The 23,443-nt window shown below is 32.2% G+C and overlaps 1 protein-coding gene across 1 annotated transcript in view; it reads left to right on the top strand.

Annotated features, from left to right (window-relative positions):
- LOC128998433 (glycine receptor subunit alpha-2-like) overlaps positions 1-18,915 on the top strand; it is a 34,051-nt gene extending 15,136 nt beyond the window's left edge. The window contains exons 5-10 of the mRNA XM_054424557.1: positions 12,800-12,882; positions 13,358-13,492; positions 15,039-15,230; positions 15,829-15,897; positions 16,477-16,634; positions 17,432-18,915. Of these exons, the coding sequence (XP_054280532.1) occupies positions 12,800-12,882; positions 13,358-13,492; positions 15,039-15,230; positions 15,829-15,897; positions 16,477-16,634; positions 17,432-17,584 (790 nt within the window). The 3' untranslated portion in view covers positions 17,585-18,915. The remainder of the gene's footprint in view (positions 1-12,799; positions 12,883-13,357; positions 13,493-15,038; positions 15,231-15,828; positions 15,898-16,476; positions 16,635-17,431) is intronic.
- The last annotated feature ends 4,528 nt before the right edge of the window (positions 18,916-23,443 follow it).

Genomic DNA, 23,443 nt, shown 5'->3' with positions numbered 1-23,443 from the left:
CTTACCTATGTACTTATGTATGAAGGTTTAACATAAATATGTCACTGTAACTTACTGATTTCTTGATGATTATAATTTTGATTTCTTGTATTATTTCTCGCAAAGTGACTGATTCTAAACAAGAAAACGTTTATTGAATTTAAGTTATAAATCACTTTTAATTTTTGTTAGTGACTGAAAAAATAGTTATTCTTTAATGCCTAAGGGGAACATATAAACTGATTTTGAAATATTGATGAACAGCATATTAAAGAGAAATTAATATTTTTTGTTTCCAAATATTTAGAATTTTGATTAGTTACTTTTTACTTGTTAATCTTGGTTAGTCGGCTACTCATCACATAAATAAAATTATACACAACTTATTAAAAAATGTGGAGGTATATCAAGTTTACATCAAAACTCATCTTCAGCCTCTGGTAACAACATATCAAGACATTTTACTTGAATATATCACCGAAAAATACTGAGATACTGTCAAGATTCTATCAATGCATTCATTGAAGGTATCAGTTTAATAGTTATAAAATTCTGAAACGGATTAAATGGTTAAGATTATAAACATCTCGCGATATTGAAGAGTCACTACAACATGGACATTGGACAATGAAACAAACACCACAGTTCTATCAGACAGACCTGATATCGATGGGTTCATAAATATTTGTTGATTGAAGTCAGTTTTTGTTTACTTAAATTTGGAGCCAATGTTGGTTTTTAATATCGAATATGCAATGGCAATGCTAAATATTCATGGATCACTAATGTCTGTGGATTCACGCTGCTAATTGTTTGGGTTTTTTGCAGGGGATACCCTTCCTGTTTTGTCCGCAATATAGGTAGACGATATAGGTAGATATTAATTTGAAGATAGGTCGGTAATTTCTATAAAAAGATTTAAATTTGTTTATAGGATATCACTCTATGAACACTGGTAGAAGTGTTTTTTTTATTCATTATTACCTATTAATTATTGTTATTTATTAGTGTGTTTATTTATAAATAAGTTTAAAAATGTTTTAATAATCTTTATGAAATAAAAATAACACATCGTTTGTTAAGAGAGAGGATTAAATTAATACAAGGACGCTGTGCGGACAAGGTTTTTGTCAGTTTGTTCACACGGATAAAAGACTTACGTCTCAAATATCAAAGGGGTTTGAGACCTTTGAATTTCCTACAGTTTTACAAATAAAGAGACAAACAAGAAATACAGGGTGTCCCACAAAGAGGTTTAAACGTTTGATTTTATATTTCTTTCCCATTTAAAGACCGAACATTTTGAAACTTTACACAACATATGAAGCAGGGTTTTAAAATATTCTGGGAAAATTTCAGCTCCCTAGCTCATGTAGAAACAAAATGGTGGCATATAAATTTGTATTCACTAATTATATTATATAGGGGATAGTTTAAACAAGAGGTGGGAGATTAAAATGTATCTAATAAATAAATATTTTTGTTTTACCATAGTTATAATATTTAGTCTCGATTAAAAAACCTACTTATATTGAATCCGGTCCTCACTGTTGGATAATAGAATATGATTAAATAGGTGTGATCCTGTCTCAGCTGAGTAGAGGCAATATGCCGGTTTAAAGGCACTTGGGGCACGTTTTCCCATAAGAAATAACATGGGATCATTTTTTGGCCACCAAAACCCAAAATCCTGATCTTTGTCTAAATATTCCTATATAATTGTCAAACCTTATTTCTTACTTATTCCCCATAAATATATTCGATATTAAGCTAAAAAAGCTATTTCTTATATTTATTGACCCTTACAAGTGTAAATGTAGAGTAGAGGCAATATGCCGGTTTAACATCACTTTAGGCACGTTTCCCCCATAAGAATAACATGGTGAGCTTTTTTTGACCACTTTTTTAAAAATCCAGCTCTCGGCCCATACAAGCCTATATAAATGTTCAATACCATTGTATAACACTATTACTATTTCAAATCCACATCCATTCTTAAAATCATCAACTTGACAGTGCGAGGTTTGTATGCGAACTTGGGCGCGCTCCCGGCTCATGGCGTGCTCCCTTGGACATCCTTAGTGGAAATCCATGAATTCTGGCTACTTGGGAACCCAAACCATTTGACATATAATAAATCACCTTTTCTCCTAATAACCTTTTCTATCAAATACATGTCTTTATATTTGGTCTTTAACAATTCCTCTGTATAGAAGCCTCCCCTGATTATATTACCATTTTCATCTTTCAAGATATAAGTCACAGGCTTTGTATTCTTTACTTCTGCTATTGTAAATAGCTCCCCTGTCCAATTCGGGGTATATCCTTTACTAAAAACATGTTTATACTTGGAAATTCTCACACTATCACCTACCTTATATCTTGGCTTTTTAACTTGCACTACTTTAGAAGTCAACCTCTCATGCACATATTTACTGTTCTTAATATTCACTTGGTTAGGCTTCATTCCTATAGATCTATGCACCTTATTATTATATTTTCGAATTAACTTTGGAAGTAAATCCAACCATTTATAACTCCCCTGAGCACTAAATTCCCTATATAACCAATTCTTTAAAGTTCTCTGAAACCTCTCCACAATTGCAGCCTTAGTTGTAGAAAATGTGTGATAGTGATTAATATTTAATTGTTTCATTAGTTTGCTAAAATATTGATTAAAAAATTCTTTTCCATTGTCAGATTGAATGTTTTTAACCCCCTTTGGTATAATGGTTTTAATGGCTTCTGTAACCACCAAACCTGTCTTATTCTTTAGCGGAGCAGCATAAGCTTTTTTAGAAAATGTATCTATTAAAGTTAAAATATATTTATTGCCAGAATTCTCTCTAGCATAGTTTTGCATATCAATTAAATCTATTTGTACAGTTTCGTTTATACCTAATACTTTAAAAGACCTTCTAATGAAATTCTTTCTTGCAGGCTTATGAAGTTCGTATGCAATTTCATTAATTTTTTATAACATCACTCTTTCCTTGTACTGTAAATATATTACCATTAGCCCCAATCAATAGATTATCTTCCATTCTTTTAAATACATAGTTTTCTGGTATATATGGTCTATTATCTATATACTTAAATCCACTCAAAGATGTGGGGTCGGCAACTAATAAATCAGGATTGTATTCCATCAAATTAAATTTTCTTCCTGCATATACAAATTTTGATCCATCATAATACATAGCTTGTGACATTAAACAAATATCATCTAAATATTCCCCCATTGGCAGATTTCTTATATATTGTTTTTTGGCATCCCAACATTTTTCTTTTTTATCAAAAGTTATAGTCTGTTCTTTTGTAACACAGTCAGTGTCATCAACGGCAGGTTTAACACGTACTAACCTTTTATTATTAAAATCCCAATAGCCTGCTTCCATTTTTGGAACTTGTGAAACATTCACAGCATCCTTACTATCTGTACCTTCTATCAAATTGCTAAGTTTCTGTTTCTTAGCATTCCAAACACCATTCTCTGATTCTAAAAATTCATAATTATTATCGTCTTGTACAAATTTACCATCTTCTTTTCGTATTAAAGTCTGTTGTAAAGTGGGCACATCATTTAAACTTTCACCCTTTTCTACATTAGTAATTTTCCGTTTCTTAGCATTCCAAACACCATTCTCTGATTCTAAAAATTCATAATTTTTATTGTCTTGTACAAATGTACCACCATCTGTTCGTATTAAAGTCTGTTGTAAAGTGGGCACATCATCTAAACTTTCACCCTTTTCCACATTAGTAATTTTCTGTTTTTTAGCATTCCAATTTTTATTCTTAGATTCTAAAAACTCATATTTAGTTTTACCTTGTAAAAATACATCACCTTTTCTAGTTAATGTCTGACCCAAAGTTGATACATCATCTACAAACTCCCCATCTTTAACATTACCAATTTTACGGTTTAAACAATTCCAACTATCGTCTTGTAAATTTAAAGTAGGTTCATTACTAGCCCTGGGTTCTGTAGGCTTATTATATGGATTATATAAACGATAAAATTTATCTATAAACATATTTTTATTTAATAAATAATTCCACTTTCTCTTAATTCCTCAATAATGGAATCTATTTCATTATCCACTCCTGAGTTACCGGCTTGGCGACTTAGCCAAAGAAGTCTTAACCTATCTACAAGCTCATTAGGATCATCCCAATAAATATAGTCTATTTTATTACCAGTCACTTGTCTCAAACCTTCACCAACAGATTTAAAAAGAGGTTTAATTATATTAAGATATTTAGTATGTCTATTACTTGAAATTGGTGCACCATCTTTGTAACTCTTTAAATGTCCATTTGTGGCTTCCAAAATCTCTTTATAATTTTGCAAATCAACCTGAGTATAATCCTCAGGTTCTTTTAAAGTTAACAACTGCCACAAGCCTTTTGTCCCCTTGTAGGTTTTATTTGCAACTGTGACATCATCATTGGCAATATCAACTTCCTTATTTCCAATAAAAAATTTATTTGCTTCTCGTCTAATACCATATGTTGTGTCTGTCATACTACTTTTACTGAGGTAATTTCCTAAATAGTCTGATGCTAAAAGACCAAAATCTAATTTCTGTGGAGTGGATTGCTGTAATGGTTGTAATGGTTGTAATCTTGGTATCATTGATATTCTAGATGGAGTCATTGGGAGTATCTCCATTTGAGGCCTCTCTGTTTTGCCAATAGCTGTGATTTTTTTTAATTCTTGTAATGGCTCTATTAAAGGTTGGAATGTTTGGAACCTCTCTTCAGCCTCTAGAAACTTGCCACGTTTTAAAGCTCTATATTTCTCTCGTATTTGATTTGCAGAGTCAACCAATTCTTGTTGAATGTTTTTAATCTTTTATTTACATTTTATTTATCTCATTTGACAAAGGATTGTACTCAAACACTTTATCATGTATTATCAAACAATATGCAGATGTATTTGCTGGCACATTGTCTGCAGTTTCAATCTCTAATTTAATATCAACAATTCCTTCCTTCACTGTTTCATTCTGTCTAGAACAGTCTATTATAATTAGTGGATATTTCTTCATAAACTCAGCCCTACTAATCATAGGATCTGGGATAGTATTATAGTAAGTCTCTCTAAACCTCATAAACATCTCATAAGCTTTAGAGACATCTCCATTTTCAAAGTCAAGATTTAAATCACTATAAGGATAATATTCAGAGTTTAGAAATACTTTGAGATTTTTTAATTTACAGTGATCAAATTCGTCAGTTCTTTTTCGTGCACTATTATCCCTAGCTGTTTGGAAACCAAATATAATATACCTAGGCTTCTCCAAACTTGAAGATGTCTTTACTGACCATGTATGTCTTGTGGTATTGGGATATGATGGAAGTTCATGCAACTCTAAACTTCTAAATGCAATTTGCAAATTTTTATTTTGCAATAACATCTTTTGTAATTGTAACTTCTCCCCATCTGATGGTATCACATGTGGCATGACCCATTGAATAGAGTTAAGTGTAATTTTGGGAATTGTATCAGCAGTGCCACTGGCTGGAGCACTAGTGGTTGTTAATATACAATTCAAATCATTTTTGGATCTTTCAACACCAATTCTTGTTTGACATTTACTAAAACCTTATTAAAATCCTCGAATACACCCATTAACAACTCTAATGGCAAACAAGTACTGAACTTGCCACCTTTATGGAACTCTTTTAAATTCGTGTCAGAATCAAATGCTCCATTTGACAATTTAGTAGTTTTATTGTAAGAGCTCAATATTTTCATAAGACTAGAAATTCCTGGGTTTCTTACAATGTCTATTTCTTTACCTGCAACTTCGTATCTAATTTCATCAAATAAGAACGCAAATGCATTATTTATAAAATGACCTTTATCATGATTTTCAATTTCTCCCTTAATATACAGATAACTCCTACATGGGAGAGTTAGCAAATCTTGATTATCAATACATATTCGAATTTCATCAGAATTATTTATTGCCAAAGTGTTGTGGGGAACATAGGAGTGATTTGTAATTTTAACCACACTATCGTCGAATTGGGATTTCCCTGTAACGTCTAGAAAATCTTCCATTTTTATTAATAGAAAATTTTAACTTTAGTCCTATTGACTTTAGGAACCTAGCATTTTGTACACTTATAGATAAATTCTTATAAATTCTCATATCTTTTTTATATGACAAGTAATTGTACTTTCTTCTCCGTTAAAGTCAATTGCCTTGTCGTGTTGATCGGCAAATGTAATACTGACAACATCTAAACTTCTCTTATTTACAGGAAAATATATAATATTTCTTGGAACTTCAATAATTTTGTAGCCAGGAGGAGCTTCTGGATAAAAGCTATGTATGGTGTGTGATTTGTTGCCGTTTAAATAGGACCCGTTTGCAATATTACATTTTACTCTAATCACATTTACATTATTAATGTTTATTTTATTTGTAGATTCAAACTGAACACCAGGAGTAGAAATACCTTTAAATCCCAATAAAACAGACCCTAAACATGGTTTTGTAAAATCAAACACATGGCTAGAAAGTAATGTCGCTTTCATAGTTTTATTATTAGCTGTAAAGAAAAAGTCTGGGATTTGCTTTTGAATTTCCTTTGCAAGCTCAACCACCTCATATGTTCCTTCAGAAATTTCTATTGTAACTGGAGCATTGTGATCATAATAGAAAACATCATCACCTTCTCAAATGGTTAATTTGTTGCCTTTAAGTTGATTTAATTTTGGAATAAGCCCTTTGAATAAAAGTTTGGATTTAGTATTAATTAATGCTTCTCCATTTTTATCTATTATAACTTTAAGTTTACCATTTAATAACTGGTTTAAATCATCAACTGAGATCTCTCCCTTTGGTAATGTTTTTTTCTCTACTTTGTAATATGTTAAAGTATTTAGAGGTTTTTTAACATTAAATATAGAATTATAACTTTGAAAATCTACTAATCCAATTACATAATCATCATTTAATTCTATGGGAGGAAAGAACACTTACTTTAGCTCTGGCTCTGTACCCGAAAATGTTATAGTAAATGAATCCATTTTTATAAAGAAATATTTTTTATGAATGATAAACATAAAATTCCACAAATTGAACTATTTAAATCTTGTATTTGATCGGTTGTATAGTAGATTTTATATCCCTCAAAATATTTAATTACTTCTTTTGGAGGTTGGATTCCAAATGGGTCAAAATAAATTACAATATCTTTATTTTTACGATATGCTGTCCAATGTGTGCCAGATGAGCTATCTAAATTAACTATTCCGCACTCTTTTACTCTTGGTGTTAGATTTTTTAGCTCGCTTTTTAGGTACACTCCCCTGAAGTGAGGCACGTCTTTTGCGGCCTCTAACAGCTGGTAGTTGTCCATCTTTTTTATTAAATTTTAATCCCATTCCCATTTTTGCTTTTGCCTTCATCAAATTTGTCACGGCATAAGCAGCTGCTCTTTCAGCAAGATTTGCGTCCTTGGCCGTTACTCTAGTCCAAGCTAAGTCTGCTAATCTCATGTCTGCTTTGTTCCGAGCAGCGGTATCGGGATTATTCATGTAGAATATGTCATGCTCTTTACAATAAGAGTCTAGTTTATTTTTTGGAGGTACATTTTTAGCTAGATTTTCACGTATATTCGTTCCAGGTCCACAGTACCGATATGATGGTATGTGAAGTGGGAATGGAAGGTTATTTATAAGAGTATTCAATAACCCTCGACCCCTGTAAGGCTTTAGGAATAAACCTTTGCCCTTTTTACATGTTTTCTTATTAACATTTTTTACCATTTTTATTATATAAAAAATGTCTTTTATTCAACAAAAACACAAATTTAAAATAGTACATACTAAGGAAAATATACCAAAGAAGTTGGGTCTATTTCCTACCAATATTCGATGTGTCATTTGTGGTCCAAGTGGAAGTGGGAAGACGGTTGTAATTTATAACTTAATTGTAAGAAAGGAAGGATTAAAATTTACAAACTTATATTTAATATCTAAATCTTTAGAACAAGAAAAATATAAAAAAATAATTGAAATATTTAGTTTGTGTGATGAAGTGAAATTACACACGTTTACTGACTGTGAAATCACACCAAATGATGTAAAATCACAGTCAGTTGTTGTATTTGATGACATAAATAGTCCAAATATTACACAATTTTTCTCAATGGGTCGACATAAAAATATTAACTGTTTTTACTTGTGTCAATCTTACAGCAAAATACACAAACATTTACGTGATAATGTAAATTTCCTAATATTATTCAAACAAGATGATTTAAATTTAAAACATGTATATCACAATCATGTTGGTAATGACTTTTCATTTGACCAATTTAAAAATCTCTGTCATCAATGTTGGGATAAAACTAAATATGGCTTTTTCGTAATAGACAAAGAAAGGTCAAAGAATAATGGCAAATATAGATTTATGTTTGACCAATTCTATCAAGAGGATGGTAAGGGTAAATAAATAAAAGACTGGAGTTTTTTAACATTTGTATTTATTATATATCTACACATACAATTCATGTTTGATCAATTTTATAATGACCAAGCGCAAGAGTATTAATGCCATCTTCAAGAATAAACCTCTTGTCATCGTCAAAGGATAGTACTTTCTTGTTCATGGTCAAGGTTTGAAGATGATGATTTGTAGATTTAATTCTTGTCACATTCTCATAGTAATCTTGCCCAGTTGCAAGACAGTTCAAATAATGTTGATGTCTAAGGAGATGTTTAACTGTAGCACCATCAGCTCCTTTAGCTTTCTTCACCTCTAAAGCTTGCTTGTCTTCTTCATATAACCATTTTAGAGGAATATAAGAATATAACTTTGGTCTTAAACCACAATATTCATACATAATATGACCATCTAATTCGTCTTTAAACTTGCCAGTGACTTTTTTATTTTTATCAGAGTATAAGAAATGGTCTTTACTATATCCAGAGGTATCAAAAAAGTGCAAGTCCCATTCTATTTCCTTGTAAAAGTCCTGTGTAACTATAGAATACATTAAAGAATCTGTATCTGTCATAAGAAATCTTTTGTTCTTAAATTTTGACATATAATTATAGTGGAAATCATACATTATTACTTTACTTATATCCAAAATTGTCATTCCTAAATATATAGGTTTATTAAACTTTACAACTAATTTATTTAAATGTATAGCATGTAAATTGTTATCGAACTTTTTGCTACAGTCAAACCTTGGATTAGTGACATATTTTGTTAATAGTGACTCATCCTTGAGATAAATGTCACGAAACTTTCGTTGATTCATAATTGTTCGACCAAAGAGACTATTATTTAACAATTTGTAAAAGTCTTTTTCGAAATCATTTTTAGCCCATTTTCGTTTTTCAATATTAAAATTAATATAGGGCGCAAGCCATTTAGACTGTCTAAATTTTAAAATTCTGTGGTATTTTGTAACAATCAAACCCAATTCCTCATATTTTTGTAATGCTTTGTAATGTAAAATATATTTAGTTTTGTCATTTAAATTAGGTATTAATTTGCCATTCATTTTCTCTGGTGCTAATGGATAGTCATTATGTAAATCATGTAAGCTTTTATCATATTTTAAATCAACTTCTAAAATGTATCCAAACTCATCATTTTGATTATATTTGTAGTCTATCTCATTAGTCCAACGAAATCCATCCACAGGCAGTGGCTCGCACATTGCTGTAGAGTATAGTGAGTTACAGTCTAAATATATTAAATAGACACTCTCTTGATTGGGGTCATAGTGTTCACCCATATATCTATTATTGGCTTTAGCGTAACGTGTGGAAATCATACTGACTCCTCCTCTAATCGCACTTTCTATGAACAAATGCATGTCAATATCTTGAAATAGTTGTAATTTTATACCAGTCATTCTAAGACAGGCCTCCCATGTTAATCCAGGAAGTGAATACATATGTACGGGGTCCAGTTTATAATCTTTTAAACACAGGTCTCTAAATGTCTCAAACACATCAGCCAGTAGCAATACATCTGTTTTAAGATATAAATCATGATATTCTTGTAAATTATTTATATTAAAATGGGTCCAGACATTTTTAGCATGTTCGTATTCGTTGGAAGAGATATGTTCTTTAGTTAGAGTGCTATAGAATGATTCAATTGGGGGTAGAGACTCTGCAAACTTATCTGGTCCCGTCATGTATTCATAGGGAAATACGCCTTTACGTTGTAGTAGTGGATTGTCTATGAATCTAAATGTATTTAAATTGGAAGCTAATTTGTATAATGGAAGGGACAGAAAGTTATAGGAATCTAAAAATACTAAATCATCAACTGAGAATGAAATGTACTTTTCCATATCCTTGGCAATGCAATTTAATTTACGATTAAACTTTCTCAAGTGTTGCATTATTAAATGACCATCATAATTTTTTAAGTTATGGAAAAATACTGGGATTTTCTTTGTTACTTTATAGTTTAAATTACAATCATTGTGGGCAGCTCCACGGTATTGACCAGATGAATGACAATGATCTCTCACCCTATCAAAATATAAGGGCTTTTCACAAATGTGACAATGCATTGAGTTTTGGAAAGATACCTCTTGCTCAGGAGTCATTATTAGGGGAATACATATCGCTATTTGACGTTTAATGAAGTCATAAGTCTCAAATAATCTTTTGAAAAACACATCCATAACATTTTCACCACTATATAACTCTTCATAAATAATTGTAGAATATTTTACTACAACAAATGCAAATCCAGATGGAGTATGGCTGTTAGAGTTTATAAAGCATTCAAAATCTGCATAAATCACAAATGGGGCTTTAAGTTGATATTTATAATTTTTAAATTCTAATGTATCTTGTTTAGACATTTCCACTCGTTGGGCATCAAAGTTTTTACAATATGTTATATGACGTTCTAATTTATCACTAGTGTAAAAATGTTGCAAACACAACTTGCAAAAATGCTGCTTATGGCCATGTTTTGTAGAGTGGAACATTAACCTATCAAAATCACGAATTAAACAATAATGTGATTTACGACCTTCTTGTAATAATAATAAATCTACATGAGTATTACTATTCAGTTTAGTTGTTCTTAATGGATATATTAATTTCTGGTCTTCAACTCCAAAAACATTAACACTTATATTATTTTGTCTTTCAAATTTATCTATATCAGATATTTTTACGGGATATTTTATATTTGTCATATTTAACTGTGTTTCATAGGGTGTATAGTTAGATAATCTATTAGCACTTTCATTGATACAATTCCTTGGATATAAAGCTGCTAAAATTGACCAAAGGAAGCATTTATTATCTGAATTTTTTATATTTAAAACTGCATGTTTTGATTGAATACTTTTTGGTGTGGGGATATATGACTTTGGAGTTAGGGGCTTATACTTGTAAACATGCAGCTGCCAATACTTAGTATGGTCATATATCCAACCACTGCCTTGGGCCTGATATTTGTGAATGGATGCATCAATCTTTAAAAGTGCATTTTTAATTTGAGGCTTTAAATCTCGCTTCTCAATAGTTAAGGTAGTAAGACTTCTAAAATCCGCTATACATTCTTTTTCATTAACTAATTTTCCATTTTTATCCATTGAATATTTTATAAATTTAATTCTCCTAACTAAAGTCCATTTTATTGGCATAGGACAAGACTTAAGAGTATTTTCAAGTTCAGCTTTTATCGATTCACCAACAAATTTAATCATTGTGTATGGACATTTGTTACAGGAATTGACATGTCTTCTAAAATGTCCAACAACATTAATTTTACATAAATTACAAGTCTTGTGACTTTGTAATATATGTGATTTTAGAGCCACGTTATTATCACAGATTAAATTGACAGTTTCACCTTCATTTGATGAATTACCTTGTAGTGGCGAATCAGGTTACTTTTGGTGGAGAGCGACACGGAGCAGTGTTGACAGGTCGGCATCACGCACGAGAATGAGGTCTTGGGCCGATGCCACCTCTATTTATAGACTTTTTGAAATTTTCAAAATTTTTTACCAGAAATTGTGAAATTTTCTAAATTTTTTACTAGAAATTATAAAATTTCAAACAATTTAACTAAAAATTACTTCAACATGAGGTCTCCCAACTAGGACTAGACCACTAGAGACAAGAAGTGAGAGCAGGACCATGGGTCGGGAGCGCGCACACGCCATGAGCCGAGTTCGCGTACAAACCTCGCACTGTCAAGTTGATGATTTTGTGAATATACATGCGAATGGATATGGATTTGAAATTGTAATGGAGTTGTACAATGGTATTGAACATTTATATAGGCTTGTATAGACCGAGAGCTGGATTTTTAAAAAAGTGGTCAAAAAAAGCTCACCATGTTATTCTTATGGGGAAAACGTGCCTAAAGTGATGTTAAACCGGCATATTGCCTCTACTCTACATTTACACTTGTAAGGGTCAATAAATATAAGAAATAGCTTTTTTAGCTTAATATCGAATATATTTATGGGGAATAAGTAAGAAATAAGGTTTGACAATTATATAGGAATATTTAGACAAAGATCAGGATTTTGGGTTTTGGTGGCCAAAAAATGATCCCATGTTATTCTTATGGGAAAAAACGCCCCAAGTGCCGTCTCTTTGCCAGTTCACCACTACTCAGCTGCTATTGCCATTAATTAGTGTCAACGATTTAACTGACAGTTCTCGAGAAAAACTGTCCTCTTCCATCCACTGTGTGTAGTCATTAGACTAATTAGTTTCCCTGGAAGCAATGTACGGTTTACGAACTATACATTGTTCGATGTAATTATCCAAATAATGGTATTTGCTTTTCAGGTTGAAGTTGACATTCTCCTGTATGATGGATCTATCAAAATTTCCACTGGACAACCAAATATGTACAATGGAAGTAGCTTCTTGTAAGTATAAAATCACCTTCGGTTAGTATATTTAGATACGTTTTTACTAAGCTGGTTTATTCTTTCTTATTAGATTTTGAAATGTTTTCAAAGAGTCACTCTGTGTGAAATTGTTGTTTGAGAATAACACGTATTGAAATTTAAATGGAATGTTTTTGTTTCTACAAGTTGTCTACATTGAAGTAATTATTCTTAACCAAGCACTCTAAATTTAACTGAAACCTCAGGATAAACAATGAGAATTTTAAGAGAGTCTCACTCTTCTTTACTCTGTTCTGAAAAACGTAACAGTTTTGAGACGAAATAGATCATTCTACAGAATGTACGGGAATCGCACTAAACTAGAAGGAAACCCAAGTAGACAGATATATCATAGTATTCCTTCAGAGTATTAATTTAGGATAAGTGTGGGTGGCAACACCGTCTTACACCATGCATCAAGAGCTCACTTATCCAGCAATGTCCTTGGTTCCAGTTTCGAAGACGATAGAAGAGTTGCGACTTGAATGGAAGACTATGAACCCAGTAATCATGGGCAAAGGCCTGAAGATGCCTCAGTTTGAGATAGTGGAGATAATCGCATCGGACTGTCAAGAATCATTCCAGATTGGTAACTTTTAATTACTTTTTCCGCTTTTAGACTTAAGTTTAGGCTTTTCATAATTGCAAAATTTTTTTTATTTACATTCCAAGTCTCTCAAAACATTTACAAAATAAAATATTTAGGCAATATGATCGAATATGAATTTTTAAAATAAAAAAAAATTTGTTTTTATACCTAGTTTGTATCAAACCATATTTCATTTGAATTAGTAGAGTATGTAAATTTTGTGCTTAACTATACAGGGTGAATAAAAAGTCAAGACCCCCCCCATCTAATATTTTTCCAAGTAAATATACAGAGATATCCTTTTAGGGGTCGGGCAATCTTAGCAGGAAGTTTCATTTTATGATTTTGAAATTTTTGAGTCTTCCCCAAAAAGAGGGGATTTGGGGGTAACTCAAATATTTTAAATCTAAACCCCCTTCAAGTGACACCTCATTTTAAAGTGTTTACAAAAACTTAAGGAATGGTGAAAACTAGAGGTCGCTATCTCTTCTCTGTCCAAAATGGTAGCCCGTCAAAGGTTGTGGAAAATCAATGGTAAAATTGGTTCGTAATTGTAATATTGGCTACCATTTTGGATAGAGAAGAGATAGTGAACTCTTGATTTTCACCATTCTTTAAGTTTTTTTTTAAACACTTCAAAATGAGGTGTCACTTGATGGGGTTTTACATTAAAAAGTTTTTAGTTGCCCACCCAATCCCCCCTTTTGGGGGGACACTCAAAGATTTTATACGTTAACCCCCATTTAGTGACACCTCATTTTGAAGTGTTTACAAAAACTTAAAGAATGGTGAAAACCAGAGTTCACTATCTCTTCTCTATCCAAAATGGTAGCCAATATTACAATTACGAACCAATTTTACCATTGATTTTCCACAACATTTGACGGGCTACCATTTTGGTCAGAGAAGAGATAGCGACCTCTAATTTTCACCATTCTTTAAGTTTTTGTAAACACTTTAAAATGAGGTGTCACTTGAAGGGGGTTTACATTTAAAATATTTGAGTTACCCCCCAAATCTCCCCTTTTGGGGGGACACTCAAAAATTTCAAAATCATAAAAAGAAACTTCCTGCTAAGATTGCACGACCCCCAAAAGCATATCTCTGTATATTTACTTGGAAAAATATTAGATGGGGGGGTCTTGACTTTTTATTCACCCTGTATGATGGTATTCTGATTTAGCTTTTTCATGTGAAAATATTAACATAGAAAAAACACCATTTACTAACGTACAGAACATGAAGCTGAAGGTCTACTATCTGTATTAAATTGTATGAATTTAATGGAACGAACAGGCCTCTTCTGCCGTTTTCACATTGTTCAACAACATTATGTCATTCTGACAAAATGAACAGTGTTGGAAGGATAATTAAACAACTCTCTCTAAATTATATAATTACTAGTAAGTGAAAATTCCACACTAAATGTTGTATTACTTTTTTCTATAATTTCCTTACACGACGACACAATACACTAAGTCGTTTTGGCATCAGTGTGTGTGCGTGTGTTACTCTGGCACTAACATGACATGTTCGTATAATTTAGGCAACTACAGTTGTCTAGTAGCGGAGTTTTACCTGAGTCGGTCAGTTGGCTTCCATCTAGTGCAGAGTTATCTGCCGACCATCCTCATCGTGGTTATCTCCTGGGTCAGCTTCTGGATGGACGTCGACTCTGTGCCTGGTAGGACCACCCTGGGAGTCACTACACTGCTGGCTGTATCATCACAGAGTTCAGGTGCTATTTACCCGCATCCAATCGTTACATTTAGAATTTTGCCTTTTTATACTAGATTTTTAGTGTTGTAAGACTTTCTGTATTTACAAACTAATTACTCGAAGAATTTTTGTAATATATATTTGTTTTACATCGAGAGTGTTGTTTTTCTTTTTCTTTTGAGGGAGGGGGTATGCGTTTACGCACACAGATGGCTAGCCTGTCGTGTGGGACTCCAACAGGTTAAATACCAAAAGACTACCCACTACAAACCTCATTTACTTTTCGGACACTAGCCTGGGAACACATGTTGCACCTTATCAGAACTAGGCCAAGTTCGCCTACGCCCGAAGGGCTTAACTCCGCGTCTATAGCCGTAAATCTTTTACACAAGATCTAGACTGCAATCCAATCCAGATCGTTCTTTTTTTATTTGAAGAATATTCCGGGCAAAGTGCAACTAGCCCATCACAGTCAGCACCCCTATAAGTTGAGTGGCCTCACGGTGGACCCCGTAGTTTGTTACACTGGCAGGGGTGTTTTACACATGTGTTTGTTGTGATGTGAACCCTATACACGCAAGTGTTTAAACATATATCTGATACAATCTTGTTTATAGGAATTCAGAGTGGTCTGCCACAAGTGAGCTACGTCAAAGCAATTGATGTTTGGATGGGAACTTGCACAGGTACAACGAGTAATACTAAATTAAAATGTAGCTAGTATTATTACGTTACGTCTACAATTTAATACGATATTTAACTCATGTTCATGAGGCATATCAAGTTTAAATATTTTTAGCAGATGGTTTAGGTTGGCAAAGAAATACAAAGAAATATCTTCCATTGAGGATAAATTGAGAAATAGAATCACTTAAATACCTGCAGAATTGCCATCCATCTCGCAAGCATTTTTTTAATAAGTCTTGGGCACGGTTCATAATAATACAAAATTATTGAGACACATTTCTGACTGGTGATTCTTAATATGTAGTCAAATATCATACTTATGGGATACAAGCTGGAAAATTCTTGAGACTTTTTCACAAGTGAACAACTCATCTTCAGAACAGACTAGTTGGGAAATGGGTGGGAATGAAGATCCATTCAAGTTAACGATTATCATATAGTATAAGTAAGTCTAAACGAAAATTGAATTGGTTACTTGAAAATATTCGTTTCCGATTGTTTGTTTGTTTTGCTTGTAAGGTAATTAAATTTCACAGATGATGTAGGTGTCAGGAGTTAATACTTGTTGTACGTTGAAGCGTTCGTGTTTTGTGCGCTCCTGGAGTTCACCTTTGTCAACTACATGTGGCGCAAGTTGGTTCCTGAGGTTCTGAAGCGCACCACTACTCTACCAGAATCTGTTAGTGGCAGAGGGCTGGACAGTGAGACGAACACTCAGACCGTAGCAGTCACTGTGGTATGTACAGAGATTATTGTCATTTAAACTATTTGGTATTCATTCTTTTTTCATGTTTAATTTTTGCTGATAGTAAGTTTAGTGGTTGGTGGTATTTATGGTGATGTTTGTATATTATGGAGGTCATTTAAGGAATAATTGCGAAAAGTTTCCATCATGATTACTAAAAAACAGTTCCACTCAATGTGGGCGTTTTGAAATCTCATCTCATTCTCGGGTAAGAATCAAACTACAAAACAACAAGAACGTCATTAAACCTTTATTTATAGTTTGTGAACACCGCAGACACCCCTTAAATAAAATAGCTTTACATTTCAATTATCTTATTGATCCGACTAATCAAACATTGAAATAACTTTACCAATTAAAAAAAAATCTTTGGATCAATTATTTTGAATTATGTAAACCATAGAATCCATATGGCTCAACTATACAACTTATTTAATATTTTAATTGGGGCATTCAAATCTCCGGTGTATTTTTTTTCAAGCAACAACAAATAAAAGATTGCTGTTTCTGCTAGATGTTAATACGCTTTTAATGTGTTTAAAGCCTGTAATTTCAAAATAGCCATCCCTCAAAATGGCTCATGGTGGCTGAGTGGAAGGTAGTCGGTTCAGTAGCTTTTTGTTGTTGGTTCGAAACTGGACCCAGCGCTCCCGATCATTGGACTTAAATTGTCTTGACTGATGAAATCTTGAGCTACACCGATCATCTCACCATGATTCATTCATCCTTCACTCATATTGTGGTCCCGATCGCTACAAATTGATAATTGATAAAACGCACTGTTTCAGGTGAGGAAAGTTGTAGTGACTGAGAATGCGAGCGGGCTTTGTTCCAACAACAACATGGTGATGGCACGCAGAATCGATGAATATTCCAGACTGTTCTTTCCTTTAGCGTTTGCTGTCTTCAATGTCCTGTACTGGACATACTACTTAGGCTGAAGGAGAAGATTCGGATCAAAATGTAGATGTGGGTACGGGATATATTATCCTCCTCGTGGCGAACAACGATGCGGATGGGAAACGTTCCTTCTTATGTAAAAAGAACTACCGTAACTACGCTTGTGTCATACCCTGTGTTATATGTTTGAAAGATCTGTTATTGAAGTGAAGTTGTTTCTTATTGGTTTACTGATTAAGAAGTAAATATGCGACTTTCCGATTATGTATTCCAATAGCTACCTAAGAATAGTTTATCTCATTACTAGGACCGAAAGTGGCATTTTCCGGTGCGCGCTCGAGTTTCATTATGCGAGGTAAAGCCAAGTATGTGAGAAGTATTTTCACGTACGAGGCGAAGCCGAGGGTGGAAATAATGGAGCAAGTGCCGGAAAATCACTTTCGGATCGAGTTTTGAACGATACTTTTCATCATGACGAAAAAATACATACAAAGAGATACAAACCCAATTAACATTAAAACTACCTATCATATTTTTCAATTAACATTTCATAAATATCTATATAAAAGAAAATTTTCTAGAGAAAACTTACATAATAATTCGGCACGGAGTGATGAAAAGATATTTATTTAATGGTAGAGCAGTTTTTTCATAGTTTTATGCAATGCAAATATTGTCGTGTATTCCTTTGAACTTTTAAATGGTGCTAACCCTAAAACCAATGTGCGGGATCATTACCGGTAGGATATTTAATTAACTGTTGTCATAGGTTTTACTGACATTACAATTTTTATTTTATTTTATGATAAATGGGGTGTCCCATATTCCATAAAAAGGTTGCTTCTTCTCAATTACACCAGACAGTTATAACGTATGGCGTGCTACAAGCTTGAACTACACAAACACCCCAGAGTCCGAACAATTAGAACAAAACAAGCAAAATAAGTTTGGTTAAAGTAATTTGATTTAAAATACGATTTTTCATCGGTTATTGGATTCTTGTACAATGTTGCTTAAGTATATAAAATTAAAATATCAAAACATATAGTGTAGTGGTAAATTAAAAAATTTAATTAGTTTGATTCGCAACTCTTCAGCTGAACTAATGTATACCTATGCACTTTTTTAAACTGTGGTAGAAAAAGTTGTTCTGAAAATATTTTGTCCCGCCATTTTACCTTATTAATCAGAACCAAACGACACTCACGAGTATTTTCCATAAGTACTTATTACAACAATGGGGTATACAGTTTGCCGGGTTTTCGATACGTTTATTAATTCAAAAACAGCAACCTCTTCGTGGGACACCCTATAAATAGGACCAATTATATATTTGATTACATAACATTTAATTTATATTGTAACTAAGCTGTAAGATGTAACTGAAGATGATAAATAAATTATTTAAAAGTACAATGCAGTGTGTTTCCTACCTTATCAATGTTTTATTTGAGTCAATATAATTTAAAAAAAAAATCCGGTTACAACAGCTTATGTGATAACATTCGTTCTCCTAATGTAAATGTTAGTAAATACAATTTTATGATTTGCTGAGGAACCTAAATCACAATTGATATTTATTAAAAAGGCCGTTGATTTCAGCCTTTTAACCAAGAGTAATTATATTTGAATTCGAAAAATGAGTCTCAAAATCTAGTTTATGCGGTACAAATCCCTCTTCTACCTCATTTGTGACATATACATATGTGGTTAACAAGTTTATTCATACTAATGGGGATTGTGAAGAATACGGTAAATGCTACGAACCAAACTTGTCATGTTTGTACATCTCCGTAAATTAACTTAAAGAAAAATAGTTCTGGCTCCCTTGAGTAAAGTTCATTATTATTCTCGAGAATTGCACAGACCATCTGGGACTTAAATAATTCACATGACCAACTGAGCAGAATAATAATTGGTCTGTGGACATCAGTTCTGCGTCTAGGGATTAGATTTCGTCATCATGTAACAGTCACACTTAGTGATAACATAAAGTTATTCATACTACATAATAATTCTAAGTTAGGTTCGATTCAAGTCCGAAAATAAGACTAAGGAATCAAATGCTGCGTAATTATAATAATTGATTCTACTGCTCTCCGGATATCTCCTTAAGATAGCCAATATGAAGTCAATTTACAGACAATGAGCATGGATTTATTTTGTCATCTGATGAAATATTCTATATTTTATTATGAGATTATAACAAAAAGTTCTGAATCATCGCCATATTTTCTTCGATGTTAAAATACGCACCTAAGTGGCGTTCCCACCTCAAATAATTGATAATTGATTATTATTGAAATTTCCATATAATTAATCGCCACACTTAATATATTTTGATTCATAATTTTATTATAAGAAAAAATACATTTTTATTGTAATTTTGTTTCTAAGCAGATGTAACAAACAAAGAATTCCACATGAAATAATATTGAAAACACCCAGAAGGCAATTGCTGTGTGCAAAATGTTTTCCAAATGTTTTTATTGTGACAAACATTGTTGTGTAACTGCACACTATTCGTTAAAATGTCTCTATGTGTGTGTGTATATGTATGTGTGTGTGTCCGATAGCGTGACTGGAGTAAACATTTTCCAATTTAGGTGAAATCTTGTCTGAACCTACCAAATAATTTTGTTTTAAAATTATGAAGAAAATTAAAATATCATGTAAAGTTATAACTCCTATATTTACTCTCATGGAGAATTAGTAAACTGTTGTCGTTTAGGTTTTCTTGTTTTTCAAACAAATTGAAAGATAAATTAATTTCATGCTAAACTGATTTACTAAAAGTAAAGTGTTTCAGTTGGGGGAATAATCTCACTTTCACCTAGTCTGCAGGTTTGCTGATGAAGGGGCACTTTCCTAAGCCATTGTGATATCGTTCTTTGTACACATCAAACAGTATTATTATTAACCATTTTCCTTTATGTGAAATTCAGTTTAATTTTGATGACTAAATCCTTTTGAGAGGGATCGCTCAAGAAAGTCAATTTTAAGAGTACACCCAATTAACCTGATTATATACATAGTCTATGCATATATATGCCTGATATATACAAAGCAACGTCTTGACCTATTTAACGCAACACAATAGCTATACAGTGTACATTGATTGACCTTGTCAACATGTAGAACAATACGAAGTTAGAAATTACAATCCTACGTACATGCTATGGTTCGATAGTATATTTTTACATTTCATATTTCAAGATACTTTTCCTCCATACTTAGCTATGGTATAACACTTTACTTTAGTGTAGGATTCAATCCTCACTGTTTGTGATTTTAAAGAATTATTTTATATCTTGGACATTTTTCAAGATAGAAATTTCATAATTGGTATAAATGTGTATTTTATTAGGTAAAAAGAGCTTACAAAGTTTCGTTTCAATATCTCAAACAGTTTCAATATGGCGGCCATTTAAAATCTTAATGCCAAATTTCATGAAACCCGTAAATATTAAGAAAATTGTTTTTCAGATCAAAAAGATGCTCTGTAAAATAGCAAATAATAAACAATTTGGAAGTCATATTGAATTGCGTAACCAAATGTAGAAGAAAACTGATAATTCGGTTGTTTGTCATCCGATATTAACAAACAAGGTCTCATTTGATTTGGAATTAAATTCTCTATCTTTATATTTACGGGTTTCATTAAATAAGTATATGCTAACAATCACTGGGGTAAGAAAAAAACAAGGGGAATGAGTTGGGTCAACGTTTAAAAGCTTGGTTTAAGAAGTCTTGGTGAGGATTTGACAGTAAGACTACTCAAGATGGTTTTACTACCGAGGATGAAACTATTGTGACAGTGACCACATGCTTCTAGCAAGACGTTCTCCCTTCACAATCTTTATTCTACTGTAAGCTTTAAAGAACTTATTTTTTGTTGTTCCATAGAATAAAAACAAAACAATTTCTTGACCAGCATTAAACGTGTTAATAAATTTATGGAAAGTAAATAAAAATACGTCTTATAAAACTTAAAACAAATATTTACACTCGTACTGTTAACTCACAAAACGGTAAATATATGAAGATGATAAGTGGTGATGGTTTTCGATTGGACATATAGAAAAGAAATATGTTATTTATGAAGTAAGTTTTTTTATAAAGTTTATGAACACAAAATTATAAAAATTCTATATTTTATTAGACCGATAAAGTTTTAAATAGTTTTAGGACTACAAATAGCTTAAACTAATGTATTTAACTTAAATTTTGTCTAAATTTAAACGGAAATAATTAGTTAACTGTATTTTTAAATTTCCATGTTAAATGTTATAATCACTGGAAATACCTGTTTTTGATTTGTATTATTTTTTTTATTAAATGAAATCCAAATGATTATTTATTGAGGTAAACTTTACAGTCAGCCTCTATATAATAATAATAATACAAGTCATGCACAGAAGTAAAATACACATTTCGTAACATAAAAGAAAATAAAAAAACTTAACATACTTTTTCCCCCCTAGCATACAGGCACACACACGTACACTCTTTGCTGCACCTAAGCCTATATTTTTATTATATACAATCTTCATTAACACCTAAAAACCCTACAATCAATCACTTGTCAATCTATACGTGTACAGTAGAAGTAATTTGTGAAAACGCGCATCACAGAGTATCATACACAAGTTATGCAAGTAGCAAGTAGGGTGAAATTGAGCTCGTTATCCAACGGTTCAACCACTTCCACTAACTAATGACAATAGCTCGGCATAGACCTCAGCCAAAGCTACTTACTGCCTTCCGTAAGCTTTGCAAGACAGCTTCAAATAAATTACGACTTACTTAGTTACCAATTTCAAACGCTATATCGTAACTAATGAATGAACAGAGTATTCAATGCTGGTGGACAAAACCTTCTTGGAGAGGGTCCGTTCCTTATACCTGTCTTTACAAGAATTACTTTAAAAATCCTTATATTCGTCAGTACATCGTTCCCTTTAAAGCACTGCATAGAAAACTACCAAGAACACGTTTAAAAATGAAAACATTACTATCTACAACCTAGCTAGTAATACTCAAAGTGCTTTCAACTGTAAAAGCCCCCAAATAACCATAGAAAGGGGCAAGAGGAGGAAAGTGATCATACTGTAGTTTATTTCTTACATAAACACTAAAACAGGAAAGAAATCACTTATAAAAAAAAAACAAGTGACTAAAATGTATTTGTTGTCTTAATCGTAACACTATTCCTGTTCTTTTTTACTTTTTGGCTGTTGGATAAAACTGCTTCCTTCCAAATCATGATATTTCATATTAATGATTGCTTTATAATTATTATTATTGTATGATACATGTATTAAAGTTCGGTTACATTTATTTTTTCAATATTTGAAAAAAATATTACCAAGCGTGGTTAGACTTAAAAATGAACATCCAGTCTGACAGGCCATATTTTGGGACAGGGTTCTAACTTCTTTCGTGGGAAAATTTAAAATATTAATAGGTTATAACTCATTTAATAATGTTTATCCCATTTAAATGATGTTAAAAACGTTGTACTGTATTGGTATAGACACGCATTAAACGTGCTCGGGTGTCAAAACTGCCCAACCACTAAGTAGCAGATTGAACAATACAACACGTTCGTACAACATTGCAATGATCAAATATGTAATCATAATCTACCAAAGAATATTCTCGGGGATATTTTTAATTGATTGGCTATTTTAAAAAAACACTTGAATACATGTTATTAGGATTTACAGAAAGTAACATTTTTGTCAATTAAAACATTGTCAATCAAACCATCAAAATAGAGTTATCTCAATATATCTACACATAGTTACATGAAATAGACATCACGACCATACAAATCTCATGTCATGTCTTATAAAAATATTTAAGCAGAACGGGTTATTATAAAGTGTACCCTAAAT

Source organism: Macrosteles quadrilineatus, unplaced genomic scaffold, assembly GCF_028750875.1.
Source record: "Macrosteles quadrilineatus isolate MER2022 unplaced genomic scaffold, UCM_ALF_1.0 Scaffold_7__1_contigs__length_78375512, whole genome shotgun sequence".
NCBI lineage: Eukaryota > Metazoa > Arthropoda > Insecta > Hemiptera > Cicadellidae > Macrosteles > Macrosteles quadrilineatus.
Note: the sequence above shows the minus strand (reverse complement) of the source record. Positions and strands in the feature narration are given on the sequence as shown.